Source organism: Pongo abelii, chromosome 9, assembly GCF_028885655.2.
Source record: "Pongo abelii isolate AG06213 chromosome 9, NHGRI_mPonAbe1-v2.0_pri, whole genome shotgun sequence".
Taxonomy (NCBI): Eukaryota; Metazoa; Chordata; class Mammalia; order Primates; family Hominidae; genus Pongo; species Pongo abelii.
Window position 1 is genome coordinate 76,362,419 of NC_071994.2, and position 25,424 is coordinate 76,387,842.

The 25,424-nt window shown below is 40.8% G+C and overlaps 2 protein-coding genes and 1 long non-coding RNA gene across 13 annotated transcripts in view; 1 reads left to right on the plus strand and 2 right to left on the minus strand.

The window, feature by feature from the left end:
• The window catches only part of P4HA3 (prolyl 4-hydroxylase subunit alpha 3), an 84,681-nt gene extending 66,560 nt beyond the window's left edge, over window positions 1-18,121 (minus strand). For 6 of the 7 annotated variants that reach the window (XR_008511282.1, XR_008511280.1, XR_008511283.2 and 3 more), the window contains exon 1: window positions 1,377-1,635. Coding sequence is in view for 4 of the 7 variants with exons in the window: in XM_009246833.2 (XP_009245108.1) it covers window positions 1,377-1,576 (200 nt within the window). In the remaining 3 variants the exon portion in view is untranslated. Of the gene's footprint in view, window positions 1-1,376; window positions 1,636-14,163; window positions 14,257-17,947 lie in introns of those variants that run through there. The other variant, XM_063728207.1, reaches the window with a different exon arrangement.
• Window positions 1,306-23,684, plus strand: LOC129048711 (uncharacterized). 3 transcript variants are annotated; one of them, XR_008511285.1, is made up of 5 exons: window positions 1,306-1,414; window positions 2,042-2,179; window positions 2,345-2,446; window positions 17,909-18,052; window positions 23,496-23,684. It is a non-coding gene; the product is annotated as an uncharacterized LOC129048711 (long non-coding RNA). The 3 variants fall into 3 exon arrangements; XR_008511284.1 differs by lacking the exon at window positions 2,345-2,446 and adding an exon at window positions 15,301-15,440; XR_008511286.1 differs by lacking the exon at window positions 2,345-2,446.
• The window catches only part of PGM2L1 (phosphoglucomutase 2 like 1), a 66,381-nt gene continuing 60,758 nt past the window's right edge, over window positions 19,802-25,424 (minus strand). For 2 of the 3 annotated variants that reach the window (XM_054523768.1, XM_054523767.2), the window contains one exon: window positions 19,802-25,317. In XM_054523768.1, coding sequence (XP_054379743.1) covers window positions 25,215-25,317 — 103 coding nt within the window. In that variant the 3' untranslated portion in view covers window positions 19,802-25,214. 3 annotated transcript variants of the gene reach the window in all.

Consider the following 25,424-nt stretch of genomic DNA (forward strand, 5'->3'; position numbering starts at 1 on the left):
GCATTGTGCTGTCTTCGCTCAATGAGAAGGTCACATGATATAAGTACAATATTAATATATCCAAATAGTGACGTGGTCATAAACACTCTGTCAGTGTTGTAGGCTTCTTGATATCCCAAGCAGAGAAGGCGCAGCACATATTCATACAGATGGTATCATATACAATCATTTATCTTTCATTTTTGTCAGTTGGACACTGCTAAGTCCATACACGACTATGGTGCCTCAGCATCCCAAGTCTGACAATCTTTTATGCCACAGTGTGTAGCACTAGAGTTTGTTGATTGTATCCCAAAACTATATTAGCTGTGATTGTATCCCAAAACTGTATTAGCTGAGCATCCACTGCTGTGTGCTACACTCAGTATCTTCTGCATCAAGTATGTTTTTTCACAGTGCTTTTTTGATATCAAATATGTTGACACACATATAACATCTCAGTTATCATTTATTTAGTATTTAGAGAGCTTCTACATGTGTAAAGAGAAGGAAGAACTGAAGACATAGAGGGCAGTGGACATCTCTGATTAACAGTCATGGTGCTACAGACCCAAACTCCTTGAGGGCAGAGTTGGCTCTTGTTCACCATTTTATCCCCACTGCCTGGAACACTGCCTGGCTCTTAGTAGGCACTCAAAAATATGTGTTGTATGAATTAATGAACTGAAGCATTATTCACGTAGCGACCTGTACAGTTACTCAGCATCATTCACATGCAGAGTATGATATCCACAGTGTCGTGCCCATCCAGTCCCAATGACATGTAAATCTCACATATGGTGGAAGACTGTCACCTGACTCCTAACACTAAACATCAGCTCACTAGGTCATGCGATGTTTCACGATCGCCCCTTGAAAGGTCAATACTTGCGTAGCTAAAGCATCACCGTATTCTCTCCATCTCACTCTGACAGTGTCTCTGTCACAGCACTGTCCACTGTGTTTGTGTCATTGTGACACAGGGCCTGGGGTTCACACAGCTTCGCACAGCACATTGTGAGGTTCTAGAGTCACCCCGCCCCGCTCTTCCACAGTGTATCAACTTTGCTGTGTGACGCTGGATATGGGGGGTGCCACTGTGTGTGTGATGGAGTCTGCAGTCCCACACAGTGTGACCCAACCCTCGCCAACACCTCATGCCACGGAGTGTCAGGGTCCCACACAGAGTGACAATGGGTCTAGGGGGTCACACTGGCCCTCAGAGCCACTCCCCACCCCACGCCACAATGTTTCAGTCGCACGGTGCGATAGTGGGTCTGGGGTCCCACGCAGCATGACAATGAGCCTGAGGTCACACTCAACCTGAGTCACCCCACCCTACGGCACAGTGTCTCCCACTGAGGCCCCTCGGTCGCTCCCACTCGCCGCGCCCTCACCTAGTCAGGTCCCGCAGCCGCGCCTCCTCCCCGCGCAGGTACCGCCTCAGCAGCCCCAGCAGCCGGCGCTCGGGCGTCAGGGCGCGCGCCACGCTGGTCAGCGCCGAGAATGTGTCACCCCGAGCCGCAGCCCTTTCTGGGTCTCCTGTCCCGAGCGCCAGCACCGCCAGCAGCGCCGCCAGCCGCGTCCCAGGACCCATAGCCAGTGCTCGCGAACTTCTCCTCAGACAGTCCTGGCCGCGCGGCGCCAGCCGCTCCCGCCCTGGCCTGCCCCGCCCCTGTCTCCACCCCCTCCCGGCTCAGGCCCCGCCCTCTGGCCCAGGCCCGTCCCGTCCGCCGCTCAGTCTCGCCCCACGCCCCCTGACTCCTTCCTTGTTTCGACGCCTCACCTCGCTCTCTAGCCCTCAGCTCCTCGGAATGCGTGGGGGCTTCCTGCAACATCAGTCACCGCCACCCTCCACTAAATCGCGACCCTGGGAAGGTGTTTCCACTGTGCCCATCACACTAGGGGAAATTGAGGCGAGGGCGGGGTGAGCGATGAATTCACAGGTCTAAGGCTGTGACTATCCCCAAATATGGTTAACATCATGCTGACAGGATCCCCAAAATATCCGCCCCTCTGTACCATGGAGTGGGAATACACAAACACCACTGAATCCCCACAGGGACGTCCAGAAGAGTCAATTATGCGTATGTGAATAGGTGCGCAGGCAAAGAGCGGCAAGAGGGCAGCGGGGAGGAAAACCCTCACAGAGGGCGTGACATCTGAGCCATCTGAAGGATAAGTAGGACCCTGTCAGGATGTGAGTATATGACAAATCTAGGACTTACAGAACCCGAAACTCTGGGGTCCTAAAGTCACTGCTTTACACAATATATTTAGAGTCACTTAAGCAAATAAAAATATTATTATTATTATAGCCTACTAGGCTATGTACTCTATTTCCCCCCTCTTATGCATTTCCCAGGCAATGTTCATTCATTCAACAAATATTTATTAGCACCTATGTTACTGTGCTGCCTACACAGAGAAATAGCAGATCCAATCCTGGACTCAAAGGAGGAGACAGGTATGTAAACAAGTAATCACAATAAAGTGCTGTCAGGGTAACTGAGGGTTGTGCAATACGCAATGGCAACGCTGAAGAAGGAACCCTCATGTAGTGGGTGGAGAGGGCATCAGAGAGGAGGTGATGCGTGCTGGTTCAAAAGGATGAAAATAATTGGAAGTTGACAGGCAAGGGAGGAGTGGGCTTTCCTGGCAGAAGGTACATGTGCATGACAAGGTTTGGAGGTGGAAAACAGTTTGAGTTCCAGAAATGATGAAAAGTTCCTTGTGCTTGAAACTATCAGATTGTGAAAGGTCTTTGCATGTCATACTAAGAAATTGAGGTGCTTGTCCTCTATGAAAATCCAGTGGAAGTTTTTAAGGTAGCAATAATTGTAATAACAATGGGAACAGTAAACATAGTAGTTAATACTTACTGAGTGTTTCCTGTGTGGCAGGCGCCATCCAGAGTATTTTACATATATTAACTCATTTAATTGCTGTCCAGAGTATTTTACATGTATTAACTCATTTAATTCTCATGCTGACCCTATAGCCTAGGTAGTATTAGTATTCTTACAGTATTATTAGCCCCACTTTACCGATGAGAAGATTGAGTTGTAGGGACAATCATTAACCTACTCAATGTTAATCACTTGTGGATCACATTCGAGGTGTGCTGGTAAACCAGCTCTCCAGGAAAAAAATAAAGTTCTGATTTGTGGCATTTGCCAATTTCTGTGGTGTCAATTCTCCCACAGTGGCTAATTTCAACATGCAAAAATGTCACCACTGACTGTGGTTGGATAAAGATGCTAACAACTCCTGTGAACTGGGGTGAGCCAGCTCCAGCACACCACTGCTTGTGTAGACATGAGATGTACTGTGCAGATCCCCCTTCGAAGAAGGACTTGCTGCACAGCTGCAGGGAAAGTGATGAGAAGAGTCTCCAGCGGTCAGCTGCTTTAGGGTCTGTCCTATAGTAGAGAGCAGTCTCGCATAGGGAAATGTCCTTCTTGGGGCAGCCCTAATCCAGCAACGGAGCAAGGTGAGGGAATCAAGGCCTAGCCATTTTGGCCCATCGTGAGACAATTCTTACAGGTAATACTAGCTCCAGCGCACCTGCCACCTTGATCAAGGCTTCGTCAAGCCTCTTTGACTTCTTCCTCTGCCTTTTCCTACTTCCTTTCCCTTTCGTAGATGCTGATCTCTAATAAACATCTTGCACCTCAAACTCCATCTGTGCCTCTGCTTCTAGAAAACCCAATCTGTAATATCAATTCAATCAACATACACAGTAAGTGGTAGAGAAGGGACTTGAACCCAGGTCACGTGGATCCTGATTCCATATTCTTAATCAATAACAGAGGCAGATTTACCTAGAAGGTTTTGAACCTTAAGCTTCAAGGCTCCTAGCCTGCACAAACCCTTTCTAACTGAGTAGCCTTCCCATAGAAGGTATTCTGACCATAGAAGATTAGGGACTGTGGTAGGCAGAATCATGCCCTCCCTCCAAAGATGTGCATGTCTTGATTCCCAAAACCCATGACTGTGTTACCTTACATGGCACAAGAGACTTTACAGATGTGATTAAGTTAAGGATCTTGACATTGGAGGATTATGCTGGTTTATCTTGGTAGTCCCGATGCAATCACGAGGGTCCTTAAAAGTCATAGAAAGAAATGTGACAATGGAAGCAAAGTCAGAAAGATTTAAAGATACTTAATACTATATTGCTGACTTTAAAGATGAATGAAGAGGCCGCCAGTCAAGGATTGTGAACCGCTTCTAGAAGCTGGAAAGGCAAGGAAACAGGTTCTCCTCTAGTGCCTCCAAAAGGAACAGAGACCTGCTGACACGTTGATTTTAGTCCAGTGAAACTCATTTCAGACTTCGGAACTCCAGGACTGTAAGACAATATATGTGTTGTTTAAGCCACTGTGTTTGTGGTCATTTGTTTCAGCAACAGTAGGAAACTGATAAAGGAACCCAAAGGTATCTGCTTTGTATTGTCTCTGTCTCTTTAGCCCAAGTGGGCAGTACTTCTATTGATAAAATTATCTTAAAACCTTTGAGGATTTCCTGTAAATTTTATTGGAGTTCTTTCCGTTAAACAAAAATGATATCTATATTTCTTCCCAAGAAGTGCCCTTCTCTAACTTGGGCTGAGACTCAGGGTGGTGGTACAACAGTCTTAAAAGTCTTTTTATTTTTTTGGAGATAGGGTCTTGCTCTGTTGCAAGGCTGGATGCAGTGGCACGATCACGACTCTCTATAGCCTTGAACTCCTGGGCTCAAGTGATCCTCCTGCCTCAGCCTGCTGAGTAGCTGGGACTACAGGCACATGCCACCATGCCCAGCTCATTTTTGTATTTTTTGTAGACACAGGGTTTCACCATGTTGCCTAGGCTGGTGTCGAACTCCTGGCCTCAAGTGATCCCCCTACCTTGACCTCCCAAAGTGTTGGGATTACAGGTGTGAGCCACCATGCCCAGCCAGCCCTAAGATTCTTAGAAGCATTTTTTTTTCCTGGTTGAAATATAAGGTACACCCATAAGATTCTTAGAGACCTTCTACAAAACCACAATATAACCATCAATATTAGGAAACTAACACTGACAAAATACTAATACCTCGAGTCCACATACCTTCTTCAAATTTTCTTGATTGTACCATTTAAATGTGTTGTGAATTTAGGATCCTATCCAGGACTACTGGTGTGCTTGGTTGTCATATCTCTTTAGTGTTCTTCAATCTGGTACTGTTCCTCAATCTTTCCTTAGTCTCTGCTATCTTAACATATTTGAAGATAACAGGCCAGTTATTTTTTGGACGATCTCTCAATTTGAGTTTGTCTGATGTTTCCTCATGAGTAGATGCAACTTTGGCAGAAACACGACAGGAATAATTCTTTGTTCTCAGTGCATCATGTCAGGAGGCACAGTATGTTGATTTGTCCCATTGCTGGTGGTGTTAACTTTCAGTACTTGGCATAAATGATGTATGCCTGGTTCCTCCAGCATAAAGTTAATGAAAAAGTATTTTCTACTTATTAATTAGCAGGTTATTAGTACTTATTGGCATTCTCTGGCAATACAGAGAATATATATATTCTCTATATTCTTCTGTCCCAGTTATTAACTTATTCATTTACTTATATCAATATGTATGAGCTCATACATGTTATTGAATGAATTATAATTAACTATTTATTTGATGGAGTTGTCCTGGCCAACACAAGTTGACTAACTCCTTCAATATGGCTCTTGTGTCCCTTTGATATGTCCCCTTTATTCCTGTCATTCTATACATTGTTAGTTATAAGCTATTCCAGGTAATCCTGTAGTTTCTTTCCCAGCCCCAGTCCCAGAATCAGGCATTTCTCCAAGGAGTGCTGGTTCCTTTTAATGGAAAACAGTGTTAAGAAACCAAGATTCGGGTGCTGGTGTGCTTACTGTGACTGGGATGCTGCTGCCCCCAGGTTCTTTCAGCAGATAGAGCTACAAAATTGTATATCATAATTTTGTTAAATTTATTCCTAAGTATAGTCTTCTTTATAAAATTGAAGTATAATTCACAGAGTATAAAATTTACCTTTAGTGTACAATCAGTTGGTTTTTAGTATTAATATATTCACAGGGTTGCAAAACCATCACAAAACTGATTCTAGAGCATTTTCTTTACCTCACAAAGAAACCCTGTATCCCTTGGGTGGCTGAGGCAGGAGAATCATCTGAACCTGGGAGGTGGAGGTTGCAGTAAGCAGAGATCACACCACTGTACTCCAGCCTGGGTGACAGAGTGAGACTCGTCTCAGAAAAAGAAAAAAAAAAAAAAAGAAACCCTGTACCCATTAGCAGTCGCTCCCTCATGACAACCACTAATCTACTTTTCATCTATATGGATTTTTTTTATTCTTGGCATTTCATATAAATGGCTTTGTGTGGTTTTTTAATATTATTGTAAATGAAATTTTTTCTTAATTTCATTTTACATTACATTACATTGTAATTTCATTACAATGAACAGATTGTTCATTGCAACTGTATGGAAGTACAATTGATTTTTGTGTATTGAGCTTAAATCTTGTAACCTTTTAAACTAATTTAATGGGTCTATAGTGTGTTTTGTGGATGCCTTATGATTTTACATATAGACAATCATAACATCAGAAAATAGATTACTTCTTCCATTCCAGTCTCTATGCTTTTTATTTATTTATTTAGCTAAAATGACTTGGCTAGAATCTCCGGTATAATGTTGAATAGAAGTGGTAAGAGAAGGCATTCTGATCTTATTTCAGATCTTAGGGGCAAAGTTTTCAGTCTTCTGCTATTAAGTATGATGTGAGCTGAAGGCTTTTTGTTAATACCCTAATCAGGTTGAGGTGGTTCCCTTCTGTTCTTAGTTTGTTGAATGTTTTTAATCTGTAGAATGCATTTTCTACCTTTACTGAGATGATCATGTAGTTTTCACCCCTTATTTTCTTAACATGATGTGTTATATTGATTGACTTTTGTACATTGAACCAACCTTGCATTCCTGGGATAAATCTCACTTGCCATGATATATAGTCTTGTTCATATGTTGCTGGATTTGGTTTGTTAATATTTTGTTGAGGATTTTTGTATCTATATTCATAAGATATGTTGGTCTATGATTTTCTTTTTATCTGATATCTTTGTCTGTTTTGGTATCATACTTTTGATCTCATAGAATGCGTGGGAAAGTGTTCCCTCCTTTTCTATATTTTTGTGTGAGTTTGTAAAGGATTGGAGTTAGTTTTTCTATAAACATTTGGAAGAATATACCACGCAAGTCATTTAAGCCTGGGCTTTTTTTTCTCCTGTGGCAAATTTTTCGATTGCTGAGTCAATATCTTTAGAAATTCTTTTAGAGCAAGTCTGCTGGCAATGAATTCTCTTAATTTTCTTTCATCTAAAACTGTAGTTATTTTACTTTTATCCTGAAGTATATTTTCACTGAATGTAGAATTCTGAGTTGACCTTTTTTCTTTTTTTCCATTTTTTCTTTTCCCCTTCCTTCCTTCCTTTCTTCCTTCCTTCCTTCCCTCCCTCCCTCCCTCCTTCCTTCTCTCTCTCTTTCTCTCTTCCTCTCTTTCTCTCTTTCTTTCTTTTCTTTCTATAAGGTCTCACGCTGTTGCCCAGGCTAGAGTGCTGTAGTGGTGCAATCACGGCCCACTGCAGCCTTGATCTCCTGGGCTCTGGCAAAGCTTCCTGAGTAGCTAGACCCACAGGCACATGCCACCACACCCAGCTAATTTTCTTTTTTTGTAGACATAAGGTCTTACTATGTTGTCCAGGCTGGTCTTGAACTCCTGGGCTCAAGCGATCCTCCCACCTTGGCCTCCTAAAATGTTGAGATTACAGGCATGAGCCACCATATCTGGCCATGTTCATTTTCTAAAAATCTTTTTCTCTTATTCGATTAGACAATTTCTATGGGTCTATTTTCAAGTTCACTGACTCTTTCCTGTCATCCGTATTCTGCCATTAAGTCCATCAGTGAGTTTTTTATTTTGGTTATTATACTTTCAGCTCTAACATTTCCATTTGGTTTCTCTTTATGTCTTCTACTTGTTTGTTGATACCATTTCCATTCAAGAGTGTTCACCTTTACTTCTTGGAGCATTTTATAATGCCTAGCTTAAAGTCTTTAACAATTTCAACACTTATGTTCTCTCTTCATTGGCATCTGTTCGCTGTTTTTTCTCATGTAGATTGAGATTTTCTCTGTTCTTTGTATGCTGAGTAATTTTGGATTAAATACTAAACATTCTGAATATTATACATGTCTAGATCTTGTTTAAATCTTACGGAGAATATTCATACTTTCATTTTAGCATGCAAATGACCCAGCTGGATGCAGGCCATGAACTGTGACCTGTCTTTGTGGCTGTGGTTCCAATGACAGTTCAGTTTTCAAAGCCTTGCAATACTATTCAGACCTCTTTCAGTGGTGCATACTCAGGGGGCAGTCTTGGATCTGGATGGTGGTTTATCCCTTTATCCCATACCTCGGTACTCAAGCCTATGGTATGCTATTTAGTATCAGATCCATGCATGCACAGCTCAGAGGTGAACCCAGGAATTACGGCATTGCTCTCCTGAGCTTGTCTCTCTATGATGTTTGATACTTTCCAGTCCCCTGAGGCTCCCCTTTTAGGTCCTCTCACAGAAAACCTGAGATTTCACTTACCCCATTCTGCTATGTACTCCTCATGACTGCATGTATCCAGGGCCAAGTAGCAGGAAGACAGAGTCCTCAAATGCCTGTTCTGTGTATTCTGTCCGGGTTTTACAATTGCCAGGGTAGAATATATCTGTTTCATCTTCCCCACAATCAGAACCTCCTAACTATAATATTTTGTTTTACTTCTGGATCAGAGAGGAATTTTTGAAGTCACTTTGAGTAATAGCAGTGTTCCAAGTTTAACTAAAACAAACTAAAATTTAATGAAATTATGCTACAAGTGTAAATAATTACATGACGACATTGGAATAGGTATTTTCTGAGCACTGGTAAGTTTGTGAGGGCTCAACTTACATTCCTGTTTGGAACAACTTGCTAAATAGCAAGTTTTTTTTCAACCTGTATTATTAGACCATCCCTATTTCTGAATGTCAAAATAGTGAAAAATGTATATTAGCTTTGAGGAAATGTTACTATAATAAGGCTTTTGAGTATTAAAATGGAAAAAAATTGACAGAAAATAGTTGAGGAAAAAGATCAAGATTTTCAAATAATTATCAAGTCAGGAAAAGAGAAAGGCTTCTCTGGAAATAATAACCACCCTCAGCTTCAGCTTGTGCCACTCTCCTCTGCTTGCTCCACTCCAGCCATGCTGGCCTTTTGTCTTTTCATTTCTTGCTCTTGGCAAGCTCTTTCCTGATTCATGCGGAATTTCTGACAGACTAAATCCTACTCATCCTTTGAGTCATTTCCTCAGGGACATTTTATTTGTCTGCAGACTAGGTTCAAGTCTTCATATTATTCAAAACACACCCTGTATTTTCCCTTGGTAGCATTTATGACAATTATAATTTTTTATTTGGGCCAGGCACAGTGGCTCACGCCTGTAAACCCAGCACTTTGGGAAGCTGAGGCAGGAGGTTTGCTTGAAGCCAGGAGTTCGAGACCAGCCTGGGTTACAGTGAGACTCTGTCTCCACAGAAAAGTTAAAAATTATCTGGTTGTGGAGATGTGTGCCTGTAGTCCCAGCTAGGAGGCTGAGGTGGGAGGATTGCTTGAGTCCAGGAGGTTGAGGCTACAGTGAGCCAGAATTGCGCTACTGCACTCCAGTCTGGGTGACAGAGTGAGAGCTTGTCTCAGAATAATAATAATAATAATAATAATAATAATAATAACAACTATTATTATTACTTCTTATTTGTATAATTAATGGCTCTCTGCTACACTAGATCATATACTTCATATAGGTGAGATGGTTCCTAGCTGAGTGCCTGGCAATTGCAAGTACTCGTTTAAAAGTATAGAATAGACTAGTCATGGAGGCTCATGCCTATAATCCCAACACTTTGGGAGGCCCAGGAGTTCAAGACCAGCCTGGGTAACATAGAGAGACAAAAATAAAAATATTAGCCAGGAGTGGTGGTGCATGCCTGTGGTGCAAGCTACTTGGGAGGCAGAGGAGGCAGGATTTCTTGGGCTTGGGGAGGTTCGGAGATCAAGGCTACAGTGAGTCATGATTGTGCCACTGCACTACAGCCTGGGCAAGATAGCAAGACTCTGTCTCAAGAAAATAATTCTGGTTTTTTTTTTTTTTTTTTTTTGGAGACGGAGTCCTCCTCTGTCACCCAGGCTGGAGTGTAGTCACGTGATCTTGGCTCACTGCAACCTCCACCTCCCAGGTTCAAGCAATTCTCCTGCCTCAGCCTCCCAAGTAGCTGGGACTACAGGCACCCACCACCATGCCTGGCTAATTTTTTTGTATTGTTTAGTAGAGACAGGGTTTCACCATGTTGCCCAGGCTGGTTTTGAACTCCTGAGCTCAGGCAATCTGCCCACCTTGGCCTCCCAAAGTGTTAGGATTACAGGCGTGAGCCACCACGCCCAGCCAAGAAAATAAAAATGAAAATAAGAGAATAGATAAATAAAGTAGAAAGAGCATTCAAAACAATCCTGTTAATCTCTTTATCAAGTGTCTCTAGTGCCAGTCTTCCTTCCAAATCTTTTGAATTGCCTGTCCTCACAATAAGCCTATGAAGTATGTACTGTCCTGCATTTTACAGTTGAGAAAACCAGCTTATGGAAATGAAGTGACTCAGCTGCAAGACGGTAAACCCAGGGCCCCCAGCTCTCAGTCGAATGCTCTTTCCATTGCATCATTACTTCACATTGCTCAATATCAGTTCCTGGGTTAGCCTCCCTTCTACATCCAAGGAATATTTCCAGGGGACTCACATTGCCTCAGTTTCTCCTTTATATTATGAAAGGATGAAACCAACAGATCAGTGTTTCTCAGTGTGGTCCACAGTCTATTTGCATCAGAATTATTCAGGTATTTGCATCCACAATTATGTGGATGTTCTTATGAAAAATTCAGATTCCAAGGTCCACCCAGATTCATTGAATCAGACTGTAAGAGGGTGGAAGACAGGCAAAGTCCAGGAAATCTGCATTTATAACAGGCTCTTGAGGTGATTCTTACACACATCCGAGTTGAGAACACTCCATTAGGTGATCTTCAAAGTTCCTTTCCGCTTTGACAGTCTTTGCTTCTAAGACATTAAGTTTGAGGGGCATGTCTTTGCATCTCTATCATCTTTTACAGAGCCTGGAACTCAATATATTTTTAGTAAACTAATACATTTGTATTAGAAAGACCCAGATTCAAGTCCCTGCTTAGGTAGGTACCAGCTGTGATTCCTTGGGAAAATTACTTAACGTTCTAGAAATATCATTTTTAAGATGGAAATAATAACAATCTCTATCCTGGCTGCCAACACCTGACGTGGAAGATAAATTAAATCATGTTTGTGAAAGCTGTTATGGTGGTTCCAAGTTGAAGAACCACTACAGGCATAAACTGGGCACCAGCAGGGGTTACTAAGTCCTTCAGACTCACGGGTGGCTCACATACAGCTCTCTCCAGTGGACTGAATGGGGAGCTTATTAAAACACAAAATAAAACCACTACCACCTTTGAAAAATCACATTTCCATTCGAAGCAGGTAGAGTCTTTCCATGGAAATAATGTGGTTTTTTAAGAGACTCCGAGGCATTGCCACAGTGACCCCTAGTGGAACTTATAAGCCAACTCAAACCCACCATCCTAGTCCCACATTTGCTGTTGGCTTAGCAGAGAGATCAATTTATTAATTCAATATATCTGTTCTTCACATAGGCTAGGAAATTTTTGTGAAGCTTCTCTTTGTCCTCAGAGTCTAGCATTCATTCATCCATTCAACTATTACTGAGCATCCTGGGTGCCAGCTGCTGTGCTTGGCCCCAGAGGGACACAGCAGACATTGGGATCCTCACCTTCAGAGCCAGGTGGGGACAAGTTAAGTAGTGGAGACAGAGAAGCAAACAGCTAATAACAAGAGTGACACATGCTCCAAAAGAGGAAGTGCATGGAACTACGGAAGCCACTTTCTTTGGCAAAATCTCAATGATCTGTTTTGAGAATAAGCATAGCACATTGAAGGATGAATGGCAAAAATGAGGCATTAAGTGTAAACAGGAGCCAGATGGCAAAGGGCCTACTCTATAAATAAATTTGGATTTTATTCGAAGGTCAATGGAAAACAACTGAATAGTTTTAAGTACAGGAATTATTTGATTTTTGTTTTTTAGTATCATGCTAGCTTCAGCAGGTAGAGCTGATGGGAGGAGGTAAGACAGGAAGGAGCTGCATAGTCCAGGTAAGAAGTGAATATTAGGTTGGGAGAGGCATACAGGGAGTTTAAAATATATTGATAAAATTGCATTTCTTTCCCTGCATGGTAGGTACAAAAGCATCCTATTCTTTATACCTTACATTTATACTGCACAAATTATGTAGTATGTATGAAATAGTTCATTTAAAAACATATAGAACTCATAGGGGAAAAAACTATATATATTTGATACGTACATATGTCACATAAAGATAAAATTTGGAAGGGAAGGATGGCCTCCCACTTTGTGATGAGGGTGGCCTCTGAGGAGGTATCGCAAATTGTAAAAATAGCCATGATCCTTATTCCTCTCCATATCCACACCCTTTGCTATATGACTTTGTATCTCCTGCTTGAATCTGGGAAGTCCTTATTATTTTCTTTCACCAATAAATTGCAACAGAAGGAACAGTGCATCAGTTCTGAGCCTAGGTGTCCAGAGGCCTTGCATGCTTTGGCTCTCTCTTTTGGGGCTCTGCCCAGGCACCCAGGGAGCACCCTGAGCCAGCCTGCTGGAATGTGAGAGATCATGTGCGGCAGTGCTCAGCCAACCCAGCCGAGGCCATCAGAAATTAACCAGCACCCAGTCAACTTGGCAGCTGACCACCAACAGATAAGTGGACTCACTCAAGACCAGAAGAAATACCCAGCTGACCTCAGTCAAAACTGCTAACCCACACAACAGTGAGATACATAAATAGCTGCCATTTTAAGCCACTAAGTGTTGGGGTAATTTGTTTTGCAGCAAAAGTAGACTGATACAGAAATTGGTGTCTGAAAGTGAGATGTTAGGCCTTTAACAATACCCTAAAATTTGTGACATTGGCTTTGAGATTGGGAGTGGTTGGAAACTGGGAAAATGGCAAGAGCAAACATAGTGAAGTCTGGGGAAATGATGGGAAATTATTACTAGAGGCTGGAAAAACAGTAATCTGTGTTTCATAATGACACTTTATAAAGACCTCTGCAAGAATTAAAATGATGTCTAGTCAACCTCTAGACAAAAAAAAAACTTCTTGGAAACTTAAGAGTGAGATCTCACAGAAGCCCAATTCAAAAATACCAGTAATAAAATCTAGAGAGATGTCACAAAACAGTTGTGTCATTTGGAGTATGGAATAGACTGAAATTATTCAAAGTACCAATTATTCAGCTACCAATATGGGCCACATCTTCAGAAGTAGCCAAGGAAGGTGACAGACAAGGAATATGTTCCAAAGGGTATAGTCAAGAGCCGCAGAGATCAGTGGAGCAGGAACCCCCTCCCAGGGAATAGAATCTAGACCTGAGCAAGAAATACACCCTCTCCTGGGATAGTGAGACTTGTAAACCTTTGCCCAGCTGGAGTTGAGAATTGCTATGTGTCTCTCATTCTTCCCTTTTTAATTTTGTTTTGTTTTGTTTTTGTTTTTTGAGATAGAGTCTTGCTCCGTTGCCCAGGCTGGAGTGCAGTGGTGTGATCTCGGCTCACTGCAACCTCCCCCTCCCGGGCTCAAGTGATTCTCCTGCCTCAGCCGCCCGAGTAGCTGGGACTACAGGTGTGCTGCCCAACGCCTGGCTAATTTTTGTATTTTTAGTAGGTTGGTCTTGAACTCCTGTCCTCAAGTGACCTGCCTGCTTCAGCCTCCCAAAGTGCTGGGATTGTAGGCATGAGCCACCATGCCCGGCGTTCTTCGCTTTTTTAAATGGAAGTGTCTATTGAGGATATCCTGCCTCTGTCTCAATGTACAGTAGGTATGTGGGAGGCAAATAACTTGTCTTTAATTCATCGGTGTCAGGATCAAGAAGAACAATATCCATAATGTCGCATACAAACCTGATGTGAACCACAAGATCCTGGTCTTCAAGCCTGATGACATAATTGCAAGAGGTGTTTGGGGGTCTTGAAATAGTGGTAAGCATATTTTTCCTGTGGGAGGAATGTGAATAATTATGGTCAAAGAGTAAACTGTGGTAGATTACAAAATTTGCCACACTCTTTCCATCCTCCCTGAATTCATACTCTTTGAGTTGTGACTTTGCAGCATCCCCCATCAAGAGGTGGAGGGAGACTATTTCTCCTCCCCTTAAACCTGAACTGACCTCATGACATTTTTGGCCAATGGAATGCAGCAGAGAGATGGTACAAATTCTCTGTCTAAGCCTCAACATGCATCGCACATCTCAGCTCTTTCTTTTGAAGTCCTGTCCCACTACTCATATGAAATGACCTGAGCTAGCCTGCTGGAGAGAGATCACATGGAACAGAGATGAGCCATCCCAGCGGAAGTTATTCTACATTATCCAGGAACCAGCCAATTTAGCAGCTGGCCTCAGACCCATGAGTAAACTCAGCCAAGACCAGATGAACAACTCACCTGGGCTTAGCACAAATGTTGACTTGCAGAATTATGAGCTATATAAATACTTGCTATTTTAAACCACTAAGTCTTTGGGGATAGTTTGTTATTTGGCAAAAGCTAACCAATTAAAATAAATTGAACCAATATAAGAGTCAAAGCATGAAATTGGATAGAGAAGTACTTAAAAGGAAAGGGAAATATGTGAGATAAATGAGAAAGAGTGCTGACCTTTGTTGTTCTAGGTGGTGGGTACCTGGGTGTTTGTTGTATCCTTCCCTCTAATTTTCTTTACTTAAAGTTTTTACCATTAATAAAACTAGATTAAATTATAACTTTAAAGTAAAAAGAATACAAGTTGGAGTTCCAAAAGGCTAAGATTCCATCTCCTGTCTGCACCCTCATTAGGTGATCATACTCATTTCCACAGCTTTTTTCTTTTTTTTTTGAGACAGAGTCTTGCTCTGTCGCCCAGGCTGGAGTGCAGTGGCGTGATCTCGGCTCACTGCAAGCTCCACCTCCCGGGTTCACGCCATTCTCCTGCCTCAGCCTCCCGAGTAGCTGAGACTACAGGTGCCTGCCACCACGCCTGGCTAATTTTTTGTATTTTTTAGTAGAGACGGGGTTTCACCGTGTTAGCCAGGATGGTCTTGATCTCCTGATCTCGCGATGCGCCCTCCTCGGCCTCCCAAAATGGTGGGATTACAGGTGTGAGTCACTGTGTCCAGCCACTTCCACAGCTTTAAAGACTTTGGTATGTTGATAACTTCCAAATTTATATCTCTAGCTCAGAACTTTCTTCTGAGCTCCAGACTCATATTTCCAGTTGCCTACTTGATATTTACATTTGGATGTCTCTCAGGTGTCTCAAACATGACTTGTTTAAAATTGATCACTTAATCTTTCCCTCTGTTGTGGCCAGTCCCCAAGATAGCCCCCAGTGATCTCTGCCTCTGGGTACTCACACCCTATGTCCCTTTCACACTGTAGGAGGATTGCAGGATTGCTATATGTTACCATAGACTTGTACAGAAATGACAGTGTGTGACTTCCAAGGCTAGGTCATAAAAGACACTGTGGCCTGTGCCTTACTCTTTCTTTGGATCACTCGCTCTGGAGGACGCCAGCTGCCTTGTCACGGAGACACTCAAGCAACCCTACAGAGAGGCCCATGTGATAAGGAACTGAGGCCTCTTGCCAACAGCCATGTGAGTGGGCCATCTGCCCACTCTGGCTTTCCTTATTTAGCTCAGGTTAGCCGAAGCCTGGCTGGAAGCCATTTAGCAAGTCACAAGCAGGCTTCCCAGGCTTCCCAGGCTTCACTCAGATAGCCCCTCTGTCTGGAGTTGAATTTACATATATGCCACGTGCCCCTCGCCACACCTTTGCTTATCACAGCCTACCTGCCTTTAAAAACCCAGTTCAAATTCCACTTTTTTTTCCCCTTTTTTATTTTGCCGAAGACTCATGATATTGCTTGGCTTGGTGCTAGGTGCTGGGTGCTGGGGGTACTGCACCGACTCAGCTGATTCCAGCTCTCAGGGGGCCCACAATTCACTGAGGCAGTCCAATCATTTCAGTCTGGTGTGGGAAGTGCTACAACAGAGGGGCAAATGGAGAAGGAGAGGTGGGGCCCTGCCAGCTTGGTTAGGGCCACAGTCAGGAAAGGCTTTTTGGAAGGGGTGGTGCTTGAGTGAGAGTAAAAGGAAGACCAATCTCTGGCAAAGTGAAGAGAAGTCCAGCAGTGCTGCCGGCTGAGGCCCCTCTGCCCCATCTGTTGTGCTGCCTCTCATCTCAGGTAGAAATCACACCTTTCTCTACTCTGGACTGATGCCAGCATTCCGTGAGTATTAATTTCTGGACTTGGATTTTTGAAAACAAACTGCCCATAGGTGATCAGGAAGGGGAGGGGGACCCAAAACTGGTTATATAAGGAACAGCAGCTGAACTACACATATTTAGACTGGGAGGTAGGAGGACTGAGTGAAAAGGAAATGGACTGTTTTTATAACACAGAGTTTCCAAGTGCAAAATGTAGAAGCTGCAGAAGGCAGAGGTCAGCTGAACACCAGAAAGAGCTCTCTACTTGCCTTTATTTAAAAGAGAATGAACTTGTTTTGGCCCATTGTCCCGGGAGAGGTTCAAACATGTATCCCCACTGGAGGTCACATCATAGAAAATGGTGACAGTTAGGTAAGATGCCCTTTAAACTTCTTTCCAGTGGAAATTCTGTCGCGCCACCATCATCCCTCGATGACTCCCGTCAGCTGCTGACTGAAGTCCAAGCTCCGCGGAGCAGCACACGGAGCACTCCACCTCTCCACTCACATCCCTACCCACACCCACTCTCAAACTCCAAGAGCAACAACAAATCACTTGTGCTCTGCACACATATGCCATGTTCAGTATTTAAAATATCCTCCCCTCTCCCTTTGCCAGTGTTTATTCTCCAACACTCAGCACTGGCACTGTGGTGGATGTTTGTCACTTTTTTTTGCACTATTATTTCCAATTTGGCAAATTAACTCCCCAACTGTGTCTCAATGGAAAGGTAACTAGTGTCCTGCCTCTTACTAGAACTCAGGAGGAAGTTAAGGGAGTCATATCCTTCCTTTATCAGCCTCCAGTTGCAGCTAGGAGGCAGGCAATGACAAAAATCCAGCCAACTGGGCCTTCTCTCAAGTTACTTTGAATCCAAAGTCATAAGGAATAGATAAAGGTGATTTATCTGGTGGTGTGTGGGCAGTAGCATGGTGTCCTTAACCGGTTGTTTAGGCAGTAACATGGTTGTGTCTTTTTTCCTACTTTTTAGCCTTCTGGAGTGCCCTTGTTTCTCATTTCCAGATTAATCAATATGTATTAAATGAATGAATGAAGCAGAAGGATAAAGGTCAAAGACTTAATCTAAAGCAAATTATGTGCAAGGTTGGACCACTTAATGATCAGAAATGGAGGTAAAGAGAGGGAAATAAAAACAAACAGGAGAATGGTCACAGCACTAACAGAAATGAGAGGAAGTGTTGGTTTAGGGAAGATAGAGAGGAAGGATAGTGAATACCAAATTTTTATTATAATCCCCCCTCCAAAACGTTTCCATTTATATATATACCAACTCTTCTCCTTTAGTGAGAACAAAAATAAAACCCTATTATTTTAGGTTGTGTTAGCTGCTTGGTCTCTTTACGTGGGTCTCAAGTCAATGGCCTTGCCCTTTACTTTCAGAGACTGTTAAATTTAAAGAACGCATCAAATAGCACATACCCAGTGGCAGGAGAAATCGAAGATGATTTGGAGGTTTCAAACCAGGGAGATATACGGCCACTCAGGAAAAGCAGGAAGAAAATGTGGAGCTTGAGATTTCAGCAGGTATGTTGTGAGCAGAGATGACCCAACAGCAGCAACACGTCTCTAAAACAGGTGGTATCGCCACTGCATATTTCTCATGCAACTCTGCACATATGCGGAATCAAGGATTTAGTGTTTTTCTTCTGCAAGAAGAAACATGAGATAGGTTCTTTCATTTGACAAACATTTATTGGGTACCTACTGAGGGCCATACACTGTTCCAGGCAGTGGTAAAGTAGTGAAAAAGCTATGCTCATGAAGACAGATACTACTACTACTTAAATTGATTTGTTCACTTGTTTATATGCTATAAAGAACAATAAACTAGGGAAAGTGGTTAAGGACGGGGTCAGCATGGTTCTCAGAATATTCCATTTAGAAGCTGATAAAAGGACCTCATAGAACATTCCTTTCAGTCATCTTCCCTTTGAGCCTGATCTGGGAAAGGCAGGCAACAGAGACCAGGACCACAGATTCATAAGAACCCTTGGAAACTCAGTCCTCCATCAATATTGAAGCATAGATCTACAGTTATTACTGTGAGAGATTTCCAAACTTTAAACTTTTCTCTTATTATAGTAGCTGGCGCTAACATGGGCAAACAAATTAGATCAGCTTAAGGAGAGAAAGAAAAGAAAAATAAGAACTTTAATGTTAGTTCTCACATCTGGGACTTCTGATAAACCAATCAAGAAATATTTCCTGAGTACTAAGCCAGAATATTCATTTAGATGCAAAGTGGATTCTAGGGTATGTGATGTGTGTATTTCAAGAGTATTTCCTGTTTAGATAGCAAGCTTTATGAACTACACAGTATCTCAAATAAAAATTACACAGAAACTCATGCCTATGAAGAGACCTGTTTATTACTGATAACACTCCATTTGGCTAAAACCACAAGAAATCCACACACAAATACATAAAGTGCAAATTCTCACAGGCAGTACTTATAATATACCCTGGTGTTTTTGTAGGGAAAAATGAGAAGATATTGACAGAAACTATTAAAACAAGGGCACAATTTTGAACTACTGCTACACACTTTAGTCAGAAAAATAATTCATTCTTGACTGCATATATTTTATCTGGCATATTCAATGAGGCATACAAAGAGTTTATTCTAGCCTAGAAACAACAAGGCCTCACCATACACAGAAGCAGAGTCTTGCTTGAGTGGCTCTTGTAAGATACATGATGAATCATAACAGTGGACAAAAACATACCAAATAGGATCAAATTAGTTGTGACTCACTTGGAAGGTAGTGCTACTAGGCTCAAAATGACACTTAGACTAGTGGTATTAGTCTACATAGACACCATTTCTTTACCTTCCTGGCCAACACCTTGCTTTGAGTGTAAAATACCAGGCATTATATACAATTTCCACAGAGAGATATGCTTTGCTCTCTCCAAAGAAGCTGAGTATTTAAGGGGATGTCTGCTTAATAAACATTACATTATAAAGTTCAGTGATGGGACTTCATTCAAAAAACTGAATTAGAAAATTCATTTTTTGATTGTTCCTTAAACTATTTGCTACTTTTAAAAATCCCTTAATTTCTATTATCAGCAATTAAATACTCTATAACAGGTACTGAACTAGGTGGTATGATATGAAAAATAATAAACCACGATTCCTACTCTCGGGACTGAGAATCAGGTGGTCCTTCTTAGTCAAGGAATGCCAATAGTAACAAAACTGTTTCAGGTCAGTTTAGTTTGGCGTTAATCCTTCTGAAGGTCAGATTCTAAGGGCAGGAAATAGTCTAGTTATGTTCTATGTTTACATATCTTTTTTTTTTTTTGAGATGGAGTTTCGCTCTTGTTGCCCAGGCTGGAGTGCAGTGGCGCGATCTCGGCTCACCACAACCTCCACCTCCTGGGTTCAAGCGATTCTCCTGCCTCAGCCTCCCGAGTAGCTGGGATTACAGGCATGTGCCACCACACCTGGCTAATTTTGTATTTTTCGTGGAGACAGGGTTTCTCCATGTCGGTCAGGCTAGTCTCAAACTCCCGACCTCAGATGATCCGCCTGCCTCGGCCTCCCAAAGTGCTGGGATTACAGGCATGAGCCACTGAGCCCGGCCTATGTTTATATATCTTGCACTACAGCCAGTGTGTGTAGCTCAAGGATTTGCAGCCACTGGGGGTGAGGGCATTGGGGGAGAAAACTGAGCAGCCACGTGATGAACATGGTGCTCCTTTGTGGTGGCATAAGTTTCAGTAAAGATTAAACATATCATTTTTATATTAAAAGTTTTATTATAGAGAATGCAAAATTCACTTACATTTTAAAGGCAGAACACACTTCATGTCAGTGGTAGGCTGCTTCTGATTTTGCTCTCAGAACCCCTTCCCCCTTCATCATGCCCCTCTGCTTTAGGGTTACGCTAGTGGAAAAATTTGAGCAGTAAACTCTAGGTATGTCACTTTGTCCCTATTTGGTCACTCTACACATTCTTATAGGTTCTCCTTTATAAGTACATAGTCTTGAATAAACAAAGAGGAAAGATGGCCTAATGAATGTATAGTATGGTGAATACTTTAAGGTAACCAATAGTCAACACTAACTTTGTTTCCAACTAGAATTAAAGTCATGCTGTGCAAGGAGTCAGACAATGAGCAATTCTCATCTTACTATTTATATCTCTATGGCTTAGGGTAAGATGCTCTGAGGGACAAATGTGAATAAGACTTCCTTAGATCTTGTGCTTTGGCTCCGCAAGTACAAGGAAACCTGAAGTAGAATGTTAGGTCAATTGCCCATTCATTTTGGTTAGTACGACTCATTCCTCATCAGTTTCTAGGGCAATCTCAGACGACAAGTGAATTGTAAAAGGCCGTAATAAATTAACATATAGCAGTATGCAGACAGACCAAAACAGGTTATGAAATAGATTTAAAATTACTTCCTACAATAAGTCTTAAATATAATGACAACTTTAACAAAATAACCAAAGGTCCATAGACAAATGTAGTTTATGACTAAGCTTAAAGAATTCTGAATGAATACAGTTGAGATTTCTTATCAGTGAGGTAACAGGGCAATAGTCCTTCACAGTAACAAAATGTGCAAGGGTGCCTAGGAAAAGAGGGAGGTAGAGAGAAAAAGGCATAAAATTAAATGTATCCAAGTGATGTTTGGATTTTTCAAGCATCACAAATATCAATGGAAAATGTGGAAAAAAATACTGATAGCAGCAGCTCATAGAACAACTTATCCATTAAACTACAGCTAATATCCCTGTTGCATCAATTCCAGAAGCAACTTGCTTAAGAAATGGGAGGTGTATTTCCTATATAAAGACATTCCAAAGTATCCAATGTTTTAGAACCTCTCCATCTGCTAAAGTTTCTACATCCAAATAACAACATATATATTCAAAACGAAAACCTCAAATAACCTAAGCCACTATACATTCTTCAAGATGAACAAAATTTTGTTCAAGTCTCACTTAATTTGCCAGGTTAAATTAAAAATAACAGTGAAGCAGGTAAATTATTCATTGCACTTATGCATCAGTTACTCAAAACACACAAAAATTGTTTTGTGAGCTAAATTCTTCTAGATATGGAGCGAAACCCAAATGTTACTTTTAGTGCCCTTTATGACATTTTTGTTCTAACCTGAGTTTTTAAAAAAATGTGCTGGAAAGCAGGACCCTTAAAAAGTCATCTGTATATCTCTTAATTTTTAAAATTTTTATTCCCTTAAAAATAAAAAAAAGATTTTGAATAGAAGATATTATGAAGATTTATCCTCAAGAAGTTCCTAAATCTTAAACTTTCCATGCTGTCTTTAAAAAAAAAGATCCTTATTCCCTCTGGTTCTGTCTTCACTAGAGATGGAGAACACTATGGCATAGTATTTCTTACTTTGAACCCTTCAATAAAAGACTCAATAAAGCTTTATTAGCAAACTTAGCAAACTATCTCAACAGCTTTCTCCTCTCCAGAGTCAAACAATCTTTATTCCTTGAACTTTTTCTCAGAAGTCTTATTTTCTAATCTACATTTTCTTCCTTTTTATTTCTGCTCTATCTCTTCCTGAGTTCTCACATGATTCTGATACAACATCCTAGCAGGAACTGAATCTGTAAAAGGGATACTTTTTCTCACCTCCTAAACCTTGGCCTCATTTTAGTGATCACAATAAAGGAAAATGGTAGGTGCATACTCATCATAACAACAAATAAACACAAGTAAACAGGTGGGACACAGTTTATTCCCTACTGTTGTGGTGTTACATTTGCCCTTCACAAGAAGCATTTCCTGTGTCTCCTTATATTGTTTGCTTATTTCTACTGTTTATTTCCAATGTATGCTTTGATCTTGCCCTACTAATTATCTCCTTTTCTCCAAAGCTCTAGAAAATTCCAGTTTTGACTTTCATGCTCAATGAGAATGCAATCATTTTCACAATATTGTTCAAAAAGAAAAAGATAAACAATGTAGTGCCTGAGGCTGAGACCTCCTAGCCAGCACTTCTGTCTCTCCTGGCCAGCTTGGGCTATCACTGAATTTATCCTGTTAGGCAAATGTGCACCTACTACATCAAGTTCATGTTAAGTATCATGCTCAGACAGACTCATGACAGGCTAGAATAAAATAATTCCCTCAATCGATACACTTCAGGAACATTTGTAAAATTTTGTTAACTTGAGATAAGAACACTTCAATAACTTTTCACCTTAAGATGACTTAAATGTTGCATTATATTAAAGCACTCAAATAAAACTGTTCTCTTCATAATAGAATGACAGTCATGACATGGCTTTAGTAACTATGAATGAGCCGTTGATTCATTTTAGCTTCATTTTTGTTTATCAGTCACTGAAACACAGAACTAAACCAAATATACCTGTTTTTCATATATACAACATTATACCACTTTGCAGAATATACACCATTTCCTAAATTACAATCTACATTCTCAAAAGCATATAAAACAAAAGATGTTTTACACATTTTAAAAATAAAACAAAAATTCTACACATTTCTTCTCCAGTGCAAAGCCTTTGAAAACAAACTCATTGAGAAAAATGGTGCTCTACATTTAGCTAGCTGTCTATTATCTACAGTCATATAGTCATATAAGATCCAACAATAAGAAAGTAAGGAAGGAACAAATTAACAATAGTGGCAATACAATATTTGGACAATTAGGTTTGGATTATATGAGCTCAACCAAATGTTAGCTGATAGCTGCAACAAACTAAACCATGATTTAGGGAACATTCTAATTAGTTTAAACTTTATAATATTATTTTATATGAAATAAATTCTCTAATTACAGTGCTATCTCCTATAAGCAATTTGTTTAGGTCTTGTTATTGTTATCTCCTAATTATACCCCATGTGTATTCTGAGAACTATGTAGGACAAGATACATTTTAAGAAGATTAAACAGCATTTCTTTTTCTCTCTCTCTCTCTCTTTTTTTTTTTTTTTTTTTTGAAATAAGGTCTCACTCTGTCACCCAGGCTTCAGTGCGGCAGTGCGGTCATAGTTCTGTAACTTAAACTCCTGGCCTCAAGCAATCCTCCTGCCTTAGCCTCCCAAAGCACTGGTATTACAGATGTGAGCCACCACGCCCAGCCTAAACAGCATTTCTCTATTAAATCTTTTCAGAAGACTGCATGATCAGCCAAAAGTGACTTTTTTTTTTTTTTTGAGATGGAGTCTCCCTCTGTTGCCCAGGCTGGAGTGCAGTGGCGCAATTTCAGCTCACTGCATTCTCAGCCTCCTAGGTTCAAGCAATTCTCCTGCCTCAGCCTCCCGAGTAGCTGGAACTACAGGCGCCCACCACCACACCTGGCTAATTTTTGTATTTTTAGTAGAGACGGGGTTTCACCATATTGGCCAGGCTAGTCTCAAACTCCTGACCGTGTGATTCACCTGCCTCAGCCTCCCAAAGTGCTGGGATCACAGGCGTGAGCCACCGCACCCAGCCCAAAAGTGACTTTTTGAAAAAAATTATTTCCTACACTAAAAATAGATAAATAATAGTCATGCAATCAGAAATTCTATAGAAGTCAGCAAGATGTTAGAATAAACTGGACTTCTGTTTTAAAACATGTAGTTTTAGTATTTCATAATACTTAAAATTTGGATGTTTTATTCTTAGTAAAATTAACATTACTTCATAAAATAAAAGAATAAATCTACTTACAAAAATGTAATTCAGAAGTTAGACTGTCAAATAAATTCAGAGCTCCTTTCTCAGTTCAGATTTTTTTCTGTAATAAAAGGTTTGATAAATGACACAATTCTAATATGAAGATCCTTAACTACATTAAGCCTGCTTTTATTAAGATCTTTATTTATATTCCTAAGATTTTAAAATCAGCAAACTCACTTGATATAGAGGAAGCACCTACAGATTTTGGAAGATTTTCCTTAGCTATCTGAAAATTGACTGATTGAATTATGGTAAATGCAGGAACACTGTTTTTTCTGTTCATACCAGACCCTGAGAAGGCACTGAGAAATTTGACAAGAACAAAGCCAATAGGAGTGTTGCCACTATTGTTTTATGTTCAGTAAACGTCAGAATTTTAAATACATACAGTAAATTTATACTGCACCAAGGGCACCTGAAACAGACATGCCAAAATCACACATTGTAACATCTGTTTTAAACTACAGAAATGCTAAATATCCTATTTCAAATACTCTAATTTGTAAATTAATACCTGTGATGTCACAATGACACTTTTTCATAACAATCAAGGAAAGTACCATTTTCTTGCCAATTTTATGGACTAATTTCCTTAACTAACCCTATAATTATATAACATTTACCTGTCTTTTTTTTTCTTTTACCATGCTATACACAATTACAAGATACAGAACTAGGCTTAATCACACTATAATAAGGAAACTCACTTTTGAATTGTGATGTTTCTGTTAACGGAAGAACAATACGTTACTATAATATTTTTAGTGTAATAACTTTTGTTTGAATTATGAAAAAATTTGAATCATTTCCCTCTAGACCATTTCATTTCAAACTTATGCTTTGTTTAGTCTAGCCAGCTGACCAAAAAGAAAGAAAACAAAAGGAAAAAGATACTTGGCCAGATGAGATAGAGAGAGAATGCTAACACAAGGTTCAATGTATGCAGTTCTCAGTTGCTCTGTTCCATATGCCCACACAGTGTCATGATGTATTGCTGTACCCCTAAACAGAACGCCAGATCAGTCCATTCTTACTGGGCTGAAGAAAATTCTCAATCAGAGCGTCAATGAGTTTCTTCAGTTCTTCCTCCAGTAAAGCAGTGTCACTGAGGAAAAGATGAAGAGTTTTGGAATTATTTATTTTCATAGGCTTAAAATTTATTTAAATTAGTGTTATTTTTTAAGAGGTCCTGATGGAGTCATTAAACAATTG